At 41.3% G+C, this 15,346-nt stretch overlaps 2 protein-coding genes across 2 annotated transcripts; one reads left to right on the top strand and one right to left on the bottom strand.

Moving 5' to 3' along the window:
* Positions 1-6: 6 nt before the first annotated feature.
* Positions 7-789, bottom strand: N7462_007987 (sulfotransferase family protein; the record flags this gene model as incomplete). The annotated part of the gene is made up of 1 exon (XM_057079705.1): positions 7-789. The coding sequence occupies one exon, from the start codon at positions 787-789 to the stop codon at positions 7-9; it is 783 nt and encodes a 260-aa protein (XP_056932375.1).
* Positions 790-7,888: 7,099 nt separating this feature from the next.
* Positions 7,889-9,524, top strand: N7462_007986 (Zn(II)2Cys6 transcription factor; the record flags this gene model as incomplete). Its single annotated transcript, XM_057079704.1, is given in 2 exon segments — positions 7,889-8,390; positions 8,404-9,524. The coding sequence occupies 2 exon segments, from the start codon at positions 7,889-7,891 to the stop codon at positions 9,522-9,524; spliced, it is 1,623 nt and encodes a 540-aa protein (XP_056932374.1).
* Between the last annotated feature and the right edge of the window lie 5,822 nt (positions 9,525-15,346).

Below are 15,346 nucleotides of genomic sequence, written 5' to 3'. Positions count from 1 at the left end.
ATCGAATTATCGAACCCAAGCTAACCCATATCTCCACCCAACCCATACGGCTCCTCCAAGAGCGGCCCAGCTCAGCAATCCCTTGATGATCATAATTCTCTTGATCATTGCAAATGTGCCTTTTTCGTTTACCTTGGGGAATTCTTTATTTGGAACATCTTTGCCCAGGTATTCACAGAGTGGCTCCCACCCATCCTCTGCCTTGAACTCCAAAATATCCCGTCCATGATGTTTTGCAGTTGCTCTCACCGAATCATTATACTTATCATACATATTTCCGGAGAATATCTGTGTTTCTCCCAACTTTTCCTTGCACCAATCCAAAATACGCATATTCAAGCGAAACCACTGACGGTCGGTTTTCCATAGGAAGCAGGTCCAGTAAAATCGGCGGGTGAAGAAGAAACCCAGGCTCTCAGAACAGCTTTTTGCCCATGTCTCAGGTTGGGTGCGGCCACTTAGGATTATTACTGCATCAGGAAACATGTCCAGTAAGTCATCAAGAAAAAAGACGGCAGGCATATCGCACACTGCCGCGTAGCCATCCAAAAGTTGATGTATGAGTTTTTGGCGTATAATAATGTCCGTTTCACGGGCTGCATCTAACAGTATTTGCATACGGTTTGTATGAGGGATTATGTGTGCCATGTGGAGGCATGGGTCAAAGCCGAGTTCTTCTAGTGCCGCTTGGAGCGAGGACGTTGCAGTACGAGGCAGTCCCGCGCCGATAACAAGGAGTGGGGACTTCTGCATCGGAGGCGCTCGGGAGTCAGTGATGAAGCGAACCATCTTGATGCTTCCCAGAAAAAAAAAAGAAAAGAAAAGAGAAACCCTGATACTGTGAGGAAAATATTTCATGGGAGATGAAATTGCCAATATGAGGGCCCAGGTTGACATTTAAGGCGGCCGCCTAAGGCCAGCTTCCCGCCTGACTTCAGCCCAAGAAAGTTAAACCTAAGTGACATGGATGGTAGGTGGCCTGATTGAAGCATTTATTCGATTGTTGGTAATATAGACCGGATAATATCTAACGAGTGGAACTTTCCTATCTCGACTGCCGCTGTTTTTTATAAAGGCGCTTAGGCTCAGGCTGAGTGAGTAGATATTAGGACGGGCTTAGGCTTAGTGATTGGGTTAGAAGAGTTATAACTTGTTTCACTAGCAGTGTCTCCGCCCACCCACACCGCTTCGCGTTGTGGGTGTGCCACGTATAAATGGTCACCCACACATAAATGGTCACTTTTTCTACTACCCTATTTTTTGCTTCCCTATCCAACACCACTATCTAAATATGCCTAATTTTGATGAATCTCGTATGGCTGAGGCCTGCCTAGCTGCATCACGAGAGGAGAAGCCGAATATAGCACGTTTAGCACGCGAATTTGGCGTGCCTAGAACGACGCTCTCTAATCGGCTTAAAAAGAGAGCAAGGCCTAAAACAGCTATACGTAACGCTAAACACGCTCTAGAAGCCTATCAAGAAGAGGCTTTGATTCGCTGGATACAATATATGAACGATTGCTATATGCCTATCACTCCTAGGATACTAGAAGCGTGGGCGAATCGTGCATGCCAACGCGTCGGGAAGCCGTCGGTTAGCAAGATGTGGGCGTATCGCTTTATTAATAGGCTTCCTAAATATCTTCAATTAGGGCCTACTAAGCAGTATACGAAGGAATTAAAGCGAATCCTAGCAGAAGATCTAGCAGCATTATAGCACTAGTAGGATCTACTAGCCTAAACTATCAAGAAGACTACGCCAGCACGTCTAGTCTATAACTTTGATAAATGAGGCTTTCAACCAGGCGAAGGAAGGCCTAGAAACGTTATATCTACTACTACTACTACTACTACTACTACTACTACTACTACTAGTAGTAGTAGTAGGAAGATAGTAGACCTTCCTTAGCCAGACTAAGGCGAAAATATCACGTCTATCGAGTATATCGCTACCGACGGGTAGCAGTTATGTCATATGATATTGCAACATGAAGCTATTCCCAACTTCACACCTCAGTTGTCAGTTCGACACCTTATCGGTCAGGCTTCGTCATAACAGTCCTACTTCTCCCTAACATAGATGCATGACCTACAAGGCCCTGAGGGTTCGGTGCCCTTCTATTAGGGATTCGTGAACCCCTCTTCCCTGTAGCCTTTGCTTACCTCTGTTACATGTGGGTTACGTCAGACCGCATGTTGTAATGTGATCCATCGTCTTTGCTTTGGTCATATAGGAAAGTGTTGAAGCTTGTATATAAATTGAGGATTATGGAGAGATCCATGATAGCAAGAAACAGTGTTTTGCTTTCCTTACTTGACGTTCATCTTCCTACCTAGTCGACAGGCTTTCTACCCTGTATAAGTAGTTATTCCCTAACAAGTTAGAACCCTAGTTCATCTTTAAAGGCAACGGGATCTTTATAGAATCTTAGTTTAATCAAACAGACGACCGACCACCAAGAACTACTATTACTATATCGCTAAACGGTTAGATAACCGATAATATAGCAGTTCAATAGCTTCGATTCTTTATAGAATCAATATACGACTGTACGAAATCGGGTAAAAAACGTATCCTAATATTCGACAGTCACAGTTCGTATCTTACATTCGAATTCCTACACCTTTGCGAAGAGAACGATATCCTACTAATAGGATTCCTACTAGCAGTGTCTCCGCCCACCTACACCGCTTCGCGTTGTGGGTGTGCCACACACTGATGCATAACCACACACTGATGCATAATCTTCTCCTACTTCCTATTTTCTGCTTCCCTATCCAACACCACTATCTAAATATGCCTAAATTTGATGAATCTCGTATGGCTGAGGCCTGCCTAGCTGCATCCCGAGAGGAGAAGCCGAATATAGCGCGTTTAGCACGCGAATTTGGCGTTAATCAAAGCACTCTCTATCGCCGTGTCAAAAAAGGAACAGGGCCTAATACAGCTAAACGCGGTGTTGGATACGCTCTAGAAACCTATCAAGAAGAGGCTTTGATTCGCTGGATTCAATATATGAACGATTGCTATATGCCTATCACTCCTAGGATACTAGAATCGTGGGCGAATCGTGCATGCCAACGCGTCGGCAAGCCGCCGATTAGCAAGATGTGGGCGTATCGCTTTATTAATAGGCTTCCTAAACATCTTCAATTAGGGCCTACTAAGCAGTATACGAAGGAGTCAAAGCGAATTCTAGCAGAGGATCCAGCAGCACTACAGCATTGGTACGATCTACTAGCCCAAACGATCAAGAAGACTACACCACCACGCTTAGTCTATAACTTTGATGAATACGGCTTTCAACCAGGCGAAGGAAGATCTAGAAACGTTATATCTACTACTACTACTACTACTACTAGTAGGAAGATAGTAGATCTTCCTCAGCCAGACCAAGGCGAAAATATCACGTCTATCGAGTGTATCGCTGCCGACGGGTGGCAGATGGAACCCTGGTTTATATTCAAAGGCAACGGGATCTTTATAGAATCTTGGTTTAATCAAACAGAAGGCCTACCACCAAGAACTACTATCACTACATCGCCTAACGGTTGGATAACCGACGATATAGCAGTTCAATGGCTTCGATTCTTTATAGAATCAACATGCGACCGTACGAAATCGGGTGAAAAACGTATCCTAATATTCGACGGCCACGGTTCGCATCTTACATTCGAATTCCTACACCTTTGCGAAGAGAACAATATCCTACCAATAGGATTCCTACCACATACTACACACCTTTGCCAACCGCTAGACGGTAAGCCGTTTCTAAGCTATAAGCAACACTTCCGCTTAGCGAATAACGACCACGCGTTTTAGGGTGGAAGCCCTATCGGAAGATCGGAGTTCCTTCGAATAATCGGTGATATTCGGAATAGAGCGTTTAGCCAGCGAATCATTCGTGAATCGTTTAAAGATCGTGGGATCTATCCAGTCGATAGTAGAAAGGTTCTTAATAGCCTTCCTATCCAAGAGATCCTAGATCTCCTAGCGCCAGATCTACCGCTTCGTTTAACACCTTCACCACCACCTATATCTTCCTCTAGTATCGACCAATCGCCGCCTAGATCTATACAGGATCTAGAAAAGAATCAAAGGAAGATTGCTAGATATCAAGAGGATCTTACACCAAGGCAGCAACGTAATCTTGATCGTGTGTTTCATCATAACAAGATTGCTATAGAGAACCTAAATCTAGCGAACGAGACTATTCGCAAGATTAGGGAAGCTCAACAACCACTACAGCGCCCAATCACCAAGCGCCAGGTTAAAACACCGCTTAGCAAAACAGGGGTTCTCTCTATTAGAGATGCCAATCGTTCTATTACTAAAAGAAAGGAGAAGGAAGCGGATATAGAGCGGAAGCGGGTGAGGAAGCAGTGGAAGAAAGCGTATGGAACATCACCACCACCAGATCCTACACAGGAATCCCAGGCATCGTTAGATAGAGCAGAGGAAGCACGTCAGAACGGGCAGGGTTTCTTTATAGATACTAGTGGGATGCAGCGGTAGATAGGAGAAATATAAAAGATTATGCATCAGTGTGTGGTTATGCATCAGTGTGTGGCACACCCACAACGCGGAAGCGGTGTGGGTGGGCGGAGACACTGCTACATACTACATACCTTTGCTAGCCGCTTAACGGTAAGCCGTTTCTAAGCTATAAGCAAAACTTCCGCTTAGCGAATAACGACTACGCGTTTTAGGGTAGAAGCCCTATCGGAAGATCGGAGTTCCTTCGAATAATCGGTGATATTCGGAATAGAGCGTTTAGCTAGCGAATTATTCGTGAATCGTTTAAAGATCGTAGGATCTATCCAGTCGATAGTAGAAAGGTTATTAATAGCCTTCCTATCCAAGATTACCTAGATCTTATAGCGCTAGCTTTATACAACACCTTCACCATCACCTATATCTTCTTCTAGTATCGACCAATCGCTGCCTAGATCTATACAGGATCTAGAGAAGAATCAAAAGAAGATTACTAGATATCAACAAGAAGATCTTACACTAAGGCAGCAACGTAATCTTGATCGCCTATTTCATCATAACAAGATTGCTATAGAGAATCTTCAAATAGTAAATAATACAATTCGGAAGATTAGGGAAGCTCAACAACTACTACAGCGCCTAATCACTAAGCACTAGGTTAAAACAGCGCTTAGAAAAACAGGGGGACTCTCTATTAGAGATGCAAATCGTTCTATTACTAAAAGAAACGAGAAGGAAGCGGAGGCAGAGCGGAAGCGGGTAAGGAAGCAGCGGAAGAAAGCGTATAGAACATCACCACCACTAGATCCTACACAGAATCAAGATATAGCACTAGAAAGAGCGGAGGAAGCACGCCAGAAAGGTGATATTTTCTTTATAGATACTAGCAGGATGCAGTAGTAGATGGGGGAAATAGCAAAAGGTGACCATTTATACGTGGCACACCCACAACGCGGAAGCGGTGTGGGTGGGCGGAGACACTGCTTGAGTGGAACATCCCACCAAAAACACGCTTCCCACGCGTCACCTACTATCTTCCACCACACACCATGCCACCAAAACGTCCTGAAAATGCTCAAAATCTCAGATAGGGAGGGTAAAATACTATGAGCAATTGAAGCTATTCAAAGAGATCCTACCATATCTATACGCGAGGCAGCAGCGGCTTATAACGTGCCTATCACTATATTATACCATCGGATCAAAGGGATGCCAACTCGCTAGGATACACGATCACCACGCTTAAAACTGACACACGAAGAAGAAGATTCGCTTTATTAGTGAATCCTATCACTAGATACGTGTGGCGCTTCCCCTAGGCCTTCGTATATTCAAGATATAGCAAATCTTCTACTAGCAGCACGCGGTGATACTATACCTTCTACTATAGGTGTTCATTAGATAACACGCTATATCAAGCGTCGAGTAAAGCTTCGTACACGATTCTCTAAACGCTACGACTATCAGTATGCCTAAAAAGAAGACCTGGTAAGCCTACACGCGTAGTTTACATCTATTAAATCTATTATCAACGAAAACTGTTATAGAACAACCAGATGTATAATTTTTGATGTTATTCCGATGTCATTCTGGCCGACTTCGGATACGAATCGTATGCATGACGATATATGTTCACAGGAAACAAAAAGTTGGATCCGGACTCCTTTATCATCATACCCTCGGCAAACAGCGGAATGACGACAATAGGGTTATAGAAATAGAATCCCCCTTTCTTTCGAACTGAATCTTTTCAAATTTCAGTTATTGGGATTATACACCTTTACTATTCTTCCTCGGTTCTACAACGATTCAACATTGTATTCATTTTTCTTACCTGACCAACAGGCCGCTATCCTGCAAGTAGCACCCTAACATATATCGTCATTTTCAATAAGCATATACGTTATATACACGATTCGTGAAGGTATAACTAGAATAAATTCAAAAAATAGTATTTAATTCTAATAAACAAGCTATTTTATAAATACTAAGACCTTACTTTTATATAAAAATAGGCATTTATAGGCTTCCGTAGGCCTAGAACCCGGGCACATAGTAGGCTTTAGGTTAGGCTCGGGCTTAAGTGGAAGGTTTGACCAAATCTTGAGATCGAGATTGAATATCATCGACAATCACCGCACGCTAGATCGAGAAGGTCGGTGCCTGCCTGCACACGCTGAAGGTCCATAATAGCCGAGTCACCTCAGTGGTGTTCTTTCTCCTACGACAGCCGCCGCGTCGCGTCCGGGTCCGACGACAAGGCCATCGAGATCTGGGATGCGCAGACTGGCGCCTGTCTCCAGACCCTGAATGTTGGCTCTGTTGCCATTAAACTTTCTTTCCAAACTATTGGCTGTTCTATTCTCACAAATATCGGAACTCTCGCTCTTCTCGATCCGCCCAAATCTGGCCCGACATCTTCCACCCATGTTTTCCCTACACAGCTGCGATCACTCTCAGACACTCCATACCCACAAAACCATGAGTACCAAGGCTACGGTCTCGGTTCCAACGGACTTTGGATCACAAAACATTCACACAATTTGCTATGGCTGCCTCCTTTGTATCGCGCATTTTGTTCAACTGTAGCACGGCCTGGGTTAGCCTTAGTGCCTGGCAGTCTGGACGCGTCCTGATCTTTGGTTTCGCAGCCGAGAACTATAGCTAAATGCCTGAGGCCACAAGGCAGAACGACAGGCAACTGCAGCACTCTACCCTGGGCCTCTTTTGCGGCTATAGTAGGCTAGGCACCTTATCGCAGATCTAGGCTTGGTAAGGTAACTACGTGTAATATTTACAGAAAGGGTGGCAGGGCAGCTGGTATTTCAAGCGACGCTTGTATTCTCTATAGACTACATTACATCATTGTTATTTTCCCGCGTATTGGCCCGAACAATATTGTTGCTTTTGTACCTGTCCGCTGCTAAAGATTTTGTCCAGATCAACATATTTCACTGTTCACATTATTAGGATGGCATGGAACATTGTACAGGTGACTGGGAACGCGATGAATACATGTCGTACCTGGTGGGCGTTTTATCACATAACACATTTCATTTCACCGGGAGGGGTTTACGTTGATGTCTGTGTCTTGGAGATTTGAAGTTTGGTGGCTCGGGCGGTAGACCCAAAATGGAAGGTCCTGCCGCCGAGTGTACTCCGCGTGAGCAGACCTCTGTTGCCTTACCCCCATAATTCAAACCCCCATATCCTATGGAATACAATCTTCCTTTGCGTCCATCCCCCCCCCCCCCCCCCCCCCCCCTTTGATCACTCAAGTCCTTGCCGACAAGACACAGTCATCTGATTCAATAATAGCCCCGCATATATTCAAGTTTGCCGATCTCCATGTTAACGTTCCCGGGATCCGTTCCAAGCAACGCCTAGAAAAGCATGTCCACCAACAAGACCCGATCCTACAATGGATGCTGGACCTGCAGGCGCCGCCGAAGAAAATGTGATGGCGGTCGACCTAACTGCGGAGTCTGCCGCGAGCGAAATCTTCCCTGTGAAGGCTACGAAGTGCGCTTACGTTGGGGAACTGGGATAGCATCTCGAGGCCGTTTCACTGGCGCAGAGAAGCCCACGGACGATAATGTGCTACCTAGGCCCCCGGGAAGACGGAGGAAACCTGGAATGGTAGAGCCCAACACTTTTTTGTCCAATTCACAGCAGGTTTCTTTATACAAGACAAGCCCTGCTCGCCAGCCCACCCCCAGTCCCGATTCACCAAGTTCAAATGTTGCATCTGCTGTCGATCCAATCGTTATCGCATGTGAAAATCGAGCTGTATCGCCTGAAGAGCAAACTCTTTTCCAAGAATGTAATTTTTTAATACCCCCTGCCTCGGCCCAGACCTCTGCATACGAAATCTCAAAAGGAGCTGTTGAATTAAGTTACTCATATAGTTGTCGATTCTGGCAGCAGATCCCTTTTTGCTGCACAGAAAAAAGCAATAAATCTAGTCGACTCATTGCATACTTTATGTGAGGAGTCTCGGGCATGCTACAAGATCTGTGTTGCCTTGCAAGCAGCCCTGACATGCGATTCAAATGCTCAATTTTTTGAGTACTTTGATTGTGCTTTACGCAATTTACGCAATGAGCTGGCTAGTAGTGAAGCCAGGCTCAAAAACGGCACTAGTTTAGCGTGTTGTTTGTTATGTAGCATATGTGTAAGTCCACCTGAAAGCTGTCTAATGCTTTTTTATACTCATACAGTCATTTTTCAGTTGATCAAAGGAATGCCGTGGACTTGTCATATCAAAAGCCTATGGGGTGTTATAGAAGGCTTTCATTGTATCAGTTCGTTGAAATCCAATGGCCCGATGACATGCAGCCTGCTGGAGATAATGGGAATACTGGAGATGCCATGTTGCATCCTGGGTCGCCAGTCTTCATCAATACATATCTGGTACCGATATTGCCGGTCCAAGTCCTCTACAGACGATGAAAGAGACAGTATTGAGCCAATCAGCGGCATCCCCCGCTCGCTTCTGGACCTTTTATCTGGCATTGATTTTGACACAACAGAGAAAGACTTCTTGGATTGGCCGGGGGAATTAGGAAGTTTTGACGAGATACAATTGTGGGAATCCTATCGATGCGCAGGTGTATTATCATCGCGCCGAAAAAACGCCAAGGCCCCTGGACGTGATGATAAAACTGCTGCTACTTCATTCATTACCAATACGCCTCGGGGGGATGTTCTCGTCAATCGCTTATTAACCGGGATAGAGGCAATTGTCAGACGCAAAGCAGACATGAGCAAAGACGAACTTCTGATTATCAATGCATTACAATACCCTTTATTCATCGCAGGCTGTGAGTTGGAAATCATGCATCATAACCCTGAGTGGAAAGCATTTATAGAACGAGTTTTTGTCGATGAGCTGGTGTCCGATAGATATTTGCAGAATATAAAGCTATTGGCTTTGCTCAAAGAGCTGTGGAAAGGCAAATCCGAGGGTCTTGAATTTGATGCGAACCAGTTGGCGACGCAACAGGGGCTGGAATTGGGGTTTTTATGAAGGCGGTTTCTAGTGTTCACTGAGTTATCAGCACCGCGTAAAAGATGCACTGCCATAGTTAAGAGGTACATCTTTATCACAGGTCAAATCTAGCTAGAAAGTCATATTACCTGGTCAGCCGCAACTTGCTACATCACGTGTTTGTAGATCTAGCAAGCAAAACAAGCGGACTGCCATTTTTACCTCAGTCATTGGTATATAGCACGGCTTGAGCGGTTCCAGATTCGACATGTTTTGATATACTTCTGGTACTGGGTTGATCTTGATGTAAGGGCAAACTACAAAATCTTTGTCTCTATCATGTACAGCTTATCATGCTATCCATTGAGTGTTGAGTAAAAGCCGCACTATGTACAAGAAACTTGAGGTTATACGGCCGGGTCTAGTTCACAAATTTATTTATTGAAAGTAATCTTCACGGGTTTACTTCGATATCATGAGCCGTTGGCTCTAACCAAGTTCCATACAGGATCCTCCTCGTTCCAAAGAGTGTCTTGCCAGCTGTCTATATTCCCCGCATTATCTAGTCGCCGGGCTGTCTTATAGCCAACTGTTTCCCAATCAACAGAGCTGCCATTCACATAGTCTTGAAGTGGATCAATGAACGCAGATCTTATTATGGAACTTTCATGTCGAGAAGGAAGACTGCATAATACGGGCGAGACCCACATATCTCCATGCGCGTCAGGATATTACAGGGATACTCGATTTGCTACGTGTTTTGTATGGTATCCCGGGTATACTCGGAACCTAGCGCCGTAACACGCTAGATAGCAAGGTAGGGGATATTCAATATTCCCCCGCCTATACACTTAGATAGTTCAGTTACCTAATATATCACTATATTAAGCATCTCGTTCTATTGGATCCTAGCTTTCCTAGCCGATACCGTATCCTACTACATTAATAGTTATAAGCCCGATCCGCACGCGCTAGGATTGAATAGAGATAATCCCTACGCACCTGTATAGCGCTTATCAACACGGTAGAGTGGTTAGAACCCCTGAATCGTTAGTATCCGAGTATCGCTAGCGACGTTATACACCTTCCGGCTACGCCTAGTGTTATAGTCCGAATCTCAACGGAGAGACTATATATTCCCGATTAGGAAATAGAGGCTGTTTAGAAAGGCTTCGGATATAGAAGATTTAAAGGTAATAGACTCGGTCTTACTACTCGAAGAGAAGCTTTAGTCGGAAACGTAGTAGAGGGTCTAGATAGACTATATTCGGTTAGCAGCTATTACCGAAGATATCTAGGATTACCTGAATCCGGATATATTAGATAAGGATATTAAGACCTTACCGCTAGCGTTAGAGGAACTAGATCCTCTAGGAGAATTCTCGTCGCTATCCGACCTATAGATCTATAAATAGAATATAGAGATCTTATATATAGAGCGATAAGAGACGCGAAGGCAACGCTTAAAGAAGGTATTAGCTAGAGTAGATATACTAATCTAGAAGTTAATAGTAATAGAAGTACGCTATTTAGTAGTAGGAATAGATAGACCTAGACTTAGGCTCTAGAAGCTCGCTACTATCTTCCGTCCGGATACGTCTAATAGACGCTAGGAGCTCTGATAGGTATAGAGATTAATACTCTACTAATTACTAAAAGATATAGTATAGGATTATATCCTTAGTAAGTAGAAAGCGCTATTTAGAGAGTACAAAGCCGCTAAAGTGCCGGACTATATTAATAATTAAGATACTATTCGAGATTTCTTAGATACGCTACTATTATCGGACGATATATTTATTATATAGCACTTAAGGGACCTTAAAGAGAATAAAGAATTACTTATATTCTATATAGTTATAGCTATATATCGTACTCGATAACGTACGATCGTATAAGCGAGTACTAGAAAGGGAGGTTTAAAGGTATTATTTATAATATTAAATAATTAGGAAGAAGCCTTACCGACAACGATAACGTCTATATAGAATCGGAATAAGAAGGGACTAGCTAAATACGTATATAGGAAGGTTTACTAGTATAGTGAATACCTCTTTATTAACCCTACTATAAGAACCGTAGCTTTTCAGCTAAAAAAAGAGGAGATTAATAAGATCGAAGCGGAGATACTAAAGCTTAATAACTATAAGTAAGTAAGGATAGAATAGCTAAGGTCGGAGGTATAAGAGACTCCTTAGCTATCTATACTAGCTATATCCTTCTTCTCCGATATACCGTAAGCCGATTATCCTTTATTAAACTATTAGATACTAGACTCGGGAAGTACGTATTATATATATAATAATCGTGAAGCGTTTATAATATTTAAGGCGACGAATAAATCTATTAAAACTAGTAATAGTTATACAGACCTACTTAGAAGAGGTAACGTTATTATTATAATATAGAATAGATAAGGGAATTAGCTTAAACTACGTCTAAGAGATATCTAATACTTACCTAAATTCTACACGAATCTAATATCTTATTCGAAGATTAGGAAGCTTAGATTCTAATAGGATAATAGTAAGGGAGTAATATACTATAAGGGATTTATTCCGATAAGGGTAATACTCGAAGATTATAGCGGGCTATTCGCTCTTACGAAACTATTATAATAGGATCTTACGATAGCGACGCGCTATAGCGAGAAACTATTAGTATTAGAAGCGAAAGCTAATATTTAGTATCGACGTTTAGGGTATACTTACTAAGGAAAAGTCGAGAAGCTACCGGAGCTTATCGAGGGTGTTAAGATAATACCGGACTTGAAATCTAAAGATAATCCTAAATAATACGAGGTCTATTAGCAAGTAAAGGCAAAGCGTTAGATCTCTAGACGACTAAATAGAAAAGTGTATAGCAGATTCGGCCGAGTACACTTTAACCTTATCTAAATTATACCTAGTTATAATAGGGATCGCTAGATTATATACTTCTATCTTGATAGTATTCGATTATATATTATATATACGTATTAGAAGAAGAATAAATACTAGGAAGCTATTAGGAAGTTCTATATACTCGCGAAGATATAATAGAACCTTCCGATAAAGGCCTTTCGATATAATTATAAATACTCTATAGGAAGAGTAGTTAAGGAATACCTCGAGGATATAGGATTTATTATTAAACAGAGTATTATAGGTATACTAGAACAGAACTCTTTTAGTGAACGCTCTAGGAGGGTAATAATAACTAGTATAAGAGTACTCTTACTTAATACTAAACTACCGAAGGATCTATAGCTAGAAATAGCTCGTTATATAGCTTATATATTGAATAGATCGCCTACTAAAATACTAGACGGGAAGTAGATTATACCGTAGTAGGAAGCCTATACCTAGATCAACTCCGAATTATCGTAGATACGCCTAAACCTTATAAATTTAAGGCTATATAGATACTATACGTATATTAAGAGATAGAGTATTCTATATAGTAATAAGATAGTATCGAGAATAGAGACTAGTTATATAGTTAGCTATACCGTATTAAATATCTAGCGTATTTAGATACCGTAAAGAGGACTCGTATAGGACGCGAGAGATATTATATTTAATAAGAAGGTCTTCTATAATAAGAAGTAGGATACTATTAAGCCTATAGATATATTAGAACGACTTCCTATTTTAGAAATTAATAAAGCTGAAGAGGATAAAGTTAAAGTATTAAAGCTAATAGAGATATCTAATATCTAGGAGATATAAACTAAGTAAACTAATTCTAGTTTAACTAATTAGGAGGTAGGATTTAGTTATAGTAAACGTACGTAGTAAATAGGCCGAGAGCGTATACTAGAAGAGTAGCTTAGATATAACCTTACAGCCTTACTCCTAATACCTTAATCTATTATCTACTACTCTTCTCTATCTCTAAATCCTTTAAATCTATTATAGTAAGCTATAGAAATATTATTAGTATTACTAGAACTACCGTAAATAATACTAGGAGTATTTTCCCCGACCGAAAATAAGCTAGAATCGACTAAGAATAATACTAAGCAAGCTCTAAGAGATATCGTAGAAGATATAACCTTAGAAAACGTTATATAAGGAAGCAGGAAGCGAAGAGTACGCTTCGAGGATAATTTTATTAGTTATCTAGCTATCGACGATAATAGTAACGATAGAGATATACCTTAGATACTAGCTATATTCGCTATAGCTCTTTATTAAAGCCGGATCGACTAGCTAAGATACTACCGAGATAAGCTATTACTAGAGCCTTAAGGATAGAAAGAGATAATAAACTATCTATTTAGAGACAGCTTCTTATAAGCTATAAATAATAAAATTAAGATACTAGAAGATAAAGGAACGTACGAGATCGTACGACGTCCGAGTAATACTAGGAAGTAGATTCTTCTATTAAAATAGGTATTTATATATAAATATAATAGCGATAGATATCTTAAGAAGCTAAAAGCTTAGATCTATATCCGTAGAGACCTTTAAACTATAACTACCGAGGAGAAGTACTTAGCTATACTAGCTATTCGAACTACTAGGGTAGTACTCTCTCTTATTATAGTATTTAACCTTAATACTCGGTAATTTAACGCTGTTAATATATTCTTGAATAGTCTACTCGATAAGGAAGTCTATACTAAGTTACCGGAAAGCTTTAGCCGCGTAGGGCTTAGTTAGAAGCTTAAGAAAGCACTCTACGGGCTATATAAATCTCCTCGACTATAGTAGAAGGAAGTAAGTTGTAGAATAAAATAATATAGATTTAAAGTCGTATAGGATAACCTTTATATACTCGTCGACGACGGTATTATTATTATCTTCTATATTAACGATATAATTATCGTGAACTACCCTTTATAGCGAGAATAGGTAAAGAGAGTATACTAGGTACTCTACCGTTAATAGGAGCTCCGTGATATAGGAGAAGCTTTATAGTTCCTTAGGATTAGGATTATTCGAGATAGATTATAGAAGGCACTCTAGCTCTATTAAGATTCCTATATCTCCGCTATAGCTACCCGATATTATCTTACCGATAGTAGGAAGCCTGCTATACTACTACCTATATAGACGCTTACTAAATATATAGGAATAGCTAATTATTATAGAGTTAAAGAATACTAAGAGAAGGTAGAAAGCGCCTAATACGCGATAATAATAACTAGACTAGATACCGCTAAAGCGATAGCTATACTCGCTTAATTCCTTAAGAACCCCGGACTAGAATACCTCGCCGCTATAAACTAAGTTATTATATACCTCTATTATACTCGCTCTCTCGCTATCGTATACCGGCTACGTAATAATACTAACTCGGAAGCTATACGCTTTACTAGCGATATATTATTCGCTGATATATAGGATCGTAAGAGCTCGTAGGGGTATATCGGGATAATATTTAGAGGACCGGTTAACTAGAAGGCTAGCAAGTAAAAGATAGTAATAACTAGCACTACCGAGGCAGAGCTACTTACTATATCGGAAGCCGCTCGTTTAATTATAATATAGAAGCGCCTATATAGAGCAATTAGATTCGATCCTTAATATCTACTTACTATTACTTATAATAACTAGTAGACGCTCGGACTATTAACGAAGGAGACGCCTCTCCTAAAGACTAAGCTCCGATATATTAATATTTATTAGCACTAGTTAAGGTAGAAGGTTTAGGTATAACGTATTGCTGTTAGATAGGTCGAGTCGAAGGATATAATTACTAATAGCCTTACTAAGAGCCTTCCCCGGTAGCGATATAAAGTATTCGTTAACTAGCTCGGGATAGAAGACATTGAAACGCTGTTAGAGATTTCCTAAATAGGAAATAGAGGTTAATTCGTAGAGACGCCGGAAATCGAAGATTTAGAAGATTGTGAAATCGCCTATCCCTAG

Source organism: Penicillium macrosclerotiorum (genome assembly GCF_028827735.1).
Source record: "Penicillium macrosclerotiorum strain IBT 26536 chromosome Unknown utg000007l_segment0_segment0, whole genome shotgun sequence".
Classification (NCBI taxonomy): Eukaryota; Fungi; Ascomycota; class Eurotiomycetes; order Eurotiales; family Aspergillaceae; genus Penicillium; species Penicillium macrosclerotiorum.
The sequence above is the reverse complement of the archived record's forward strand: the minus strand, read 5'-3'. Positions and strand labels throughout refer to the sequence as shown.